The 7,498-nt window shown below is 49.7% G+C and overlaps 1 protein-coding gene across 1 annotated transcript; it reads right to left on the bottom strand.

The window, feature by feature from the left end:
- Window positions 1-507: 507 nt before the first annotated feature.
- On the bottom strand, window positions 508-6,783 carry IZUMO2 (IZUMO family member 2). The gene is made up of 7 exons (XM_007957631.1): window positions 6,552-6,783; window positions 6,307-6,381; window positions 3,746-3,832; window positions 3,533-3,553; window positions 2,180-2,260; window positions 1,260-1,386; window positions 508-550 (listed from the first exon to the last, which is right to left on the bottom strand). Exons 1-7 carry the CDS (start codon window positions 6,781-6,783, stop codon window positions 508-510), a joined length of 666 nt encoding a protein of 221 aa, XP_007955822.1.
- Window positions 6,784-7,498: the final 715 nt, after the last annotated feature.

Genomic DNA, 7,498 nt, shown 5'->3' with positions numbered 1-7,498 from the left:
CTAGACCCTGAAGACAACTGATGCCAAGTTACATGGACAGCTCCAAGGGACGCTGGGCCCATGGATACTGAAAGGAGACAAGGACCTGAATTTGGACTTCTCAGAAGAGAAAACATTGTGAAAGAATAAATTGCCACTTGTTACAGACATCCATGGGTGGTATCTGTCATAGTAACACCACAGAACTAAGACACTCAAAGAGGAACCACGTGGAATAACTTGGGATCCGTCCATTTCTGAATGGGCTGGCAGCACTGTTGTCATCCAGCCTCTCTCCAAGGCCCAAGTCACTGTCTACCTTGAATGAGGGTGTCCACAAATGAGTCCAACGCCATCTCAGTCCTTGAGGGCTACCAGTCCCGTAGAGGAAGGGAACGGGGCGCTAATTAGATTCTTGGGGGTGGTAAGGCGTCACCAAGGAGCCCACAGAGACATAGAGGAATTTGTCACAGAGTTTATTAGCTAATTTTCTTTTCATTTCCCCTTCCACATCCCAGATCCACACCCCTACTGCAGCAGGAGTCGCCGGTTTTGCCTGTACACATAAACCCTGGGCAGAAAGAAAGAGAACCAACATTAGAGAAAACGCGTCAGGCTCCTTCCTCAACTCACTGCCCTCCACTCAATTCCTACTCATAGCGACCCCTCCTTGGGTTTCCCAGGTGGTATGTATCTCTATGGAAGTAAATTGTCCTCGTCCTTCCAGGAAGTGACTCCTGGGTTTGAACCGCCAACCTTCTGGTTCACAGTCAAATGTCTTAGGCACTATGCCACCAGAGCTTCCAAGGCTCCGCCCTACCCAATCTCGCCTCCAATCATTGGCCTCATTTGACTCAGCCTATCAGGAGGTGCCAGTGATGTCATGGGTCTCTGGGCGGATTTCTGGGGTTCTCAGCCAATCAGTGTTAGTGCATGAAAAGAGGGGCAGGCCGCTAACTGAAAGGTGGGTGGTTCCAAACCCCAGCAGCTTTGCGGGAGAGAAGACCTGATAGGTTGGGTAAAGATTCCAGCGTAGGAAACCCCATGGGGTGGTTCTACTCGGTTCTATATGGTGGCTGTTAGTTGCAATCGGCTCACGATAGATAGAGGGAGGGAGAGAGAGACACAAGGAGGGAGGGAAACAGACAAGAAGAGAGGGAGACACGCAGAGATATATACAGAGCGAGGGGCGTAGACACTTCGAAAGGACAGTGACCGATGTGGTGTCATTTTTGTGGGGAATCAGTGGGGGCACTTTGGGGACTGAAGGGAGGACTCACGAGATTAAAATGACCACGAAAAGGAGGAGCGCCAGGAACATGGAGACCGTGATGCCTAACGCAGCCTGGTCCCAGGGGTAACGGCTCCGCGGGCTGTACTGCAGGGCCATGCGAGGCTGCCGGTTGACTGGGGCGGGCAGGGAAGACAGCCCCGACCCTAAGTAACTACCCTTCCCAGGCCTTCCGCGCCCACCCCACCTGCTCCGTCCGCAGCCCCCTGCAGGCTCTCTCCCCCTCTCCCTTCTTGGGGCTTGGTAACACCCTTCCCTCTCCCGGGATCTGATTCTCCCTCCAGGCATTGTTTCGGGGATACAGCCATGAACTGACAAACAAAATTAGAAAGCAGTGTGTCTCATGAACGCAGATGCAAGCCCCTCCCAACAAAAGAGGAACCAATGCAATCCAACCCTGTATGAAAAGAATTACACGCCATGGCCAAGTGGGGTTTCTCACAGGTATGCAAAGCTGGGAGTGAAGGGCACACACAGTGTGACAAAAGGAGGGACCAGTATGTGAAGAGGTCCAGCATGATTGCTTACCCTTGACACATATATGGGGGTCCACTGTACGGTTTTCTCTGCTAAAAGCATGTATCGGAAGATTTAAAGTGATATTTAAGAATCTCTGAATGGATGAAAGAATGAATTCAGCATATTCCTCCACAGCCCTTAGATGCTGGCTAACAGGAAAACTTGTTTCCTACCACTTGTACCATTCGGCATTAGGGGCACTGTAAAGTGAAGGAGGGGGCGGAGGAGAGGAGACACTCGGAATGTAGAAGTAATTTCTGGACCACACTGGAAGCGAACAGAAAGGGCAGGTTCAAGGCTACAGATGGGGGACCTCAAAACCCAAATTCACTGGGACGTGGTCGTCTGCGTGTCTCCTGCACCTGTGCCCTGTCCCCTTGAGTGACTTACTGAAGCAATAGTCGTACTTGATACATTGGGGAACGATCTTCTGGCAGAGGAAACAGTCCAGGACCTCTTCCTGTAACAAGTCTGGACGAGAGGAAACAGGAAAAGGTGAGAGGGGACCTCTCAGGACGGTCAAGGGGTGAGAGGGAGAAGGAAAAAGAAAAGACGGCGCCCCCTGAGCCTCCTGCTTTTCGAGGTCCCATTCCACTACAGGGCATCCCTAGTTCCTGGGTGGCGTGAGTTAATGTGCTCGTCTGCTAAGCGGAAGGTGGCTGGTTCAAGGCCACCCAGGGGCTAAACGGCCTGGCCATCTACCTCCCGAAAATCAGCCTGTGGAAACCCTGTGGAGCACAATTCTATCCTGACGCATATGGGTGACCATGAATCGGAATCAACTGGACGACCACTGGTTACTCACGGCAGAGCCAGCTGCCCTGGTAACTCACACGGAAAATAAACGTTATGTGATTATGGACGCATTGAATTGCGTTGCCGTTGTCCAGTTGACCCAACATTCTATTCAACGGCATTTAAACACGTGTCCATTTCTGTTTGCACCTTTCTGTCCTGATTCCTGGAGTCTCTGAGTAGTGCAAACGGTAATGCGCTTGGCTGCTACTGAAAGGTTGGAGGTTCCAGGGGTGCCTCGCAGGAGAGGCCTGGAGAGCTGCTTCAGCCACTGAAGACCCTGCTGGGCGCAGTTCTACTCTGAAACACTACAGTCACCAGGAATTGCAATCAACTCCAGAGCAACTGATTGGGTAGCTTTCTCTTGGCGCCCCCTTGTGGCAGAGGCTGACTAAATATTGATTCATCAGTCTTCTCGCCGTTGCACACATGAAGACTACATTTCCCAGGCTCCCTTGCAGTAGGTTGTAATCATGGACTGAGCTCTAGCCAACAGAAAGGGAGCCGAGCGATGTGTGCCATTTCCGGGCCTGGCCATAAAACTACCAATAAGATTCCCTAATCTTTCTCCTCTGAAGCAACTTTGGAAGCTACAAAATGGGGGGTAGCCTAGATCCCTGAGTCATCACTTGGAGGAGCTACTTAACTCATAACAGGATTTGCATGAGAGAGAAATAAACCTTTGTTGTGTTGAACAAGAGAGATGTGGGGGTTTGTTACCACAGTATAGCCTAGCTTAGCCTGACTTAACACACCTCCAAATGAATTTTTTGCCAGTTGCAGTCAATTTCATAAACACTCACAAAGCAGATGTCCCTGGGAACCATGGGTTTGGGGAACCACCGAATGGAGTAGATATAATCGCAGAATTTCATTTGAGGGAGACAGGGTCAGGAGACGTAGGATGGTAGAGAAGGGAGGGATATACACAATAAATGAGGAACTCACGGCAAATTTTGGGATGGCAGGCTGCAAGAGAAAAGAGCTGAGGTGAGTTGAAGCAATTTGAGAGTTTGATCAGGAGAGAGAGAGGGAGAGTCTGCGAAAGGAGAGAAGGGAACATTGGGGAAAGATGAAGGCGGAGTCGTACAGGAGTTGAAGGTCTGGGAGGAGAACTGGAAGAAGGGGACGGAGGGGTTCAGTGGAGAGACGGGGGTGCACCTTTCAATTCATATTCTTTCAAAACTTTCTTGAGTTCACGGAGCACATCCCGTCTAAAATTCACCAGCTGTTCCAGCAACGGCTCATCTGAGGAAAGAGAAGACTCGCATGGGGTGGGAGGCACCCAGCCAGCATATCCCACCCACAGTTCCCAAGAGAAGGGATGAGGAGACACCTCTTCTTCTACCAGGTGTCTTGGCTGCCATAGCAGAAGATCATGAGTGGCTTTCAAGAACAGAAGTTTATGTTCTCGTAGTTCAGGAGGGTGGTGGTGGCGTGGGTAGGTGCTTTTGAGTCCGCTCCCACTCACAGCGACCCCGTGTACAAGAGAGCTAAACACTGCCCGGTCCTCCACCAGCCTCACAGTCCACGTTATGCTTGAGCCCATCGCTGCAGCCACTGTGTTGAGGGCCTTCCCCTTTTTCATTGACCCTCCATCCCACCAAGCATGTCATCTTTCTCCAAGGAATGGTCCGTTCTGACAACATGACCAAAGTAGGTCAGGTGAAGTCTGGCCATTCTTGCTTCCAAGGAACATTCTGGCTGTACTCCTTCCAGGACACATTTGGTCATTCTTCTGGCAGTGCTTGGTACTTTCAGCATTCTTCACCAACATCACAACTCAAAAGCCTCAACTCTTCTTCGGTCTTTCTTATTCATTGTCCAGCTCTCAAATGCATATGAGGTGACTGAATATGTATCATGGCTTGGGTTAGTTAGGTGCACCTTAGTCTTCAAAGAGACATCTTTGCTCTTCAACGCTTGAAAGAGCTCTTTTGCAGCAGATTTGCCCAGTGCAATATGTTGCCTGATGTCTTGACCGCTGCTTCCTTTGGTGTTGACTGTGGAACCAAGTAATATGAAAACTTTAACAACTTCAATCTTTTCTCCATGTATTGTGATGCTGCTTATTGGTCCAGTTGTGAGGATTTTCTTTATGTTGAGATGTAATCCATACTGTCGATTGTAGTCTTTAATCTTCGCGAGGGCTTCAAGTCATCCTCATTTTCAGCAAGCAAAGTTATGCCATCTGTGTATTGCAGGTTATTAATGACTCTTCCTCCAATCCTAATGCCACACTCTTCTTTATATAGTCCGGCTTCTTGGATTATTTGCATGTTCTTCCCTTTTGGTTTTCTAACTCCAGGTCTTTGCACATTTCATTCGTAACTGGCTTTGTCTTCTTGAGCTGCTCTTTGAAATATTCTGTTCAACTCTTTTATCTTGTCATTTCTTCCATTTGCTTTAGCTACTCTCCACTCAAGGGCAAGTTTCAGAGTCTCTTCTGATATCCATTTTGGTCTTTTCTTCCTTTCCTGTCTTTTTAATGACCTTTTGCTTTCTTCATGAATGATGTTCTTGATGTCATCCCACAGTTCCTCTGGTTTTCAGTCACTGGTGTTCAATGCATCAAATCTATTCTTTAGATCGTCTTTAAATTCAGAAAAGATATCATTAGTGTCGTATTTTGGCTCTCATGGTCTTGTTTTAATTGTCTTCAGCTTCAACTTGAACTTGCATATGAGCAGTTGATGGTCTGTTCCACAATCAGCTCCTGGCCTGGTTTTGGCTGAAGATATTGAGCTTCTCCACCGCCTCTTGCCACAGATGTAGTTGATCTGATTCCTGTGTGTTCCATCTGGTGAAGTCCATGTGTACAGCCACCATTTGTGTTGTTGAAAAAGCTATTTGCAATGAATAAGTCATTGGTCTTGCAAAATTCTATTATGCAATTTCTATCACCAAGGCCATATTTTCCAACTACTGGTGATTCTTCTTTGTTTCCAACTTTTGCATTCCAGTCACCAGTGAGAATCAACACATCTTGATGGCACACTTGGTCAATTTCAGACTGCAGATGTTGGTAAAAATCTTCAATTTCCTCGTCTTTGGCTTTGCTGGTTGGTGTGTAAATTTGAATAACAGTCGTATTAACTGGTCTTCCTTGTAGGCATATGGCTATTACCCTATCACTGGCAGTGTTATACTTCAGGACAGATCTTGAAACATCCTTGGTGACCACGTAGCCATGTACCTTACCCTCTAGTTGTGCTTGGTGCAAGATCAGCTCTTTTGTATCTCAAGGAGATGGAGTGATCCTGCCTCATTAACGTAACAAAGACAACCTGTTACCAAATGGCACTGTGACCACAGGTACCAGGGTTACGATTTAAAGCACAATTATATCCACAAGGAAGTGTCGTTTGTAGCACTGCAGGACACACAGCGTGGGGTGGTGGTTAGGAGTACAATGGCCGAGGCTAATGTCGCGGGGTCAGAGCTTCAGCTGTTACTGCCTAGCTGTGCGACCTTGGGCAGGTCACCTAACCTCTCTGTGTCTCAGTTGCCCCTCTGAAAAATGCAAATCGTAACAGATCCCACCGGGATGGGCTGTCGTATGTAAAGCCCTAAGAACAGTGCCGACCAACAGAGAAAGCTATACGCATGTTTTCTTTAATATATATATTTTTTTTATCAAGGATCAGGAGGCAGAGATGCAAACCAGAGAATGGGAGGAAAGGGGTCGGGTCTGGGACAGGGTCTCCCCTCTTAGCCCCTACCTCTCAGAGAATCATCAGAGAAGGTCTTGGTTTGATTCTTGACAAAGGAGGCCACGGCGTCCAGTCTGGCTGTCCCTGGGGGCGACAGGGGACGTGGCAGTTTCAACGCGTCTCCCAGAAGCCCAATGACCCCCTCCCGTAACCTCCTCCAGACCTGGCTCAGCCCAGGGGCCAGCGATCCTCCAAGCCTCCTTCCTCCCCGCAGCCCGGGGCTGCCCTCCACTCCCCCGCTCCCCAGCACACACCCACTTTCCCCACGAACGCGTTCAGCGCGTAGTCCCGGAAGAACGGTCCCTCCATGCCCAGTATCAGGGACTGAGCGCGGGCCTGCAGCCGCTCCTCGTGGAAGCGCCCGGGAACCAGCATGAAGCGGAGGTGGCTCAGGGCCTCCTGCACCGACGGGACGCATTGCAAACAGCTCCAGCCGCCGCGGGCGCTCAGGCCCAACCACAGCAGCAGGGCCCAGGCCAGAGGCATGGCGGGGCCTTTGTGACGTCACAGACGGGGGCTGGGCCACGCCTCCGGAGGGGCGTGGCCAGGGGCCCAGGGAGGATCGCTAAGTGTTCAGGCAGGTTGTAAATGCTCCCCCAAGCATCTAAAAAGTGGAAGACGAAGAGTTGATGCTTTTGAGTTGGTGAAGGATGCTGAAAGTACCGTGGACTGCTAAAAGAACCAACAAATCTGTCCTGGAGGAAGTGCAGCCGGAATGCTCCTTGGAATCGAGAATGGCCAGACTTGGTCTCACCTACTTGGGTCATGTTGTCAGAAGAGATCATTCCCTGGAGAAGGATGTTCTGTAAAGTGGAGGGTCAGCAAAGAAGGGGTAGGCCCTCAATGAGATGGATTGACACGGTGACTGCAGCCATGGCTCAGGCATAGCAGGGATTGTCAGCCTGGCCCAGGAACCGGTACTGTTTCGTCCTGTTGCCCTGGGGTCGCTATGAATAGGAGACGACTCAACGGTACCTGACAATAACAACATGCAACATGGCTCTAGGAGCTAGGAAGAGAGTCAAGAAGAACCAGCCCTATGGGATTTACATTTATTCATTTAACAGATATTTATTAAGCACCTACTGTGTGCCAGGCCCTGTTGGAGACACAAGGGATAGGGCTGAGAAAACCAGACACGGTCCCTGCCCTCAAGGACTTTACATCCATTCATTAGATGATGTTTTTGCAGCATGTCTCC

Source organism: Orycteropus afer, unplaced genomic scaffold, assembly GCF_000298275.1.
Source record: "Orycteropus afer afer isolate SDZICR_OR568_19922 unplaced genomic scaffold, OryAfe1.0 scaffold00766, whole genome shotgun sequence".
NCBI lineage: Eukaryota > Metazoa > Chordata > Mammalia > Tubulidentata > Orycteropodidae > Orycteropus > Orycteropus afer.
Note: the sequence above shows the minus strand (reverse complement) of the source record. Positions and strands in the feature narration are given on the sequence as shown.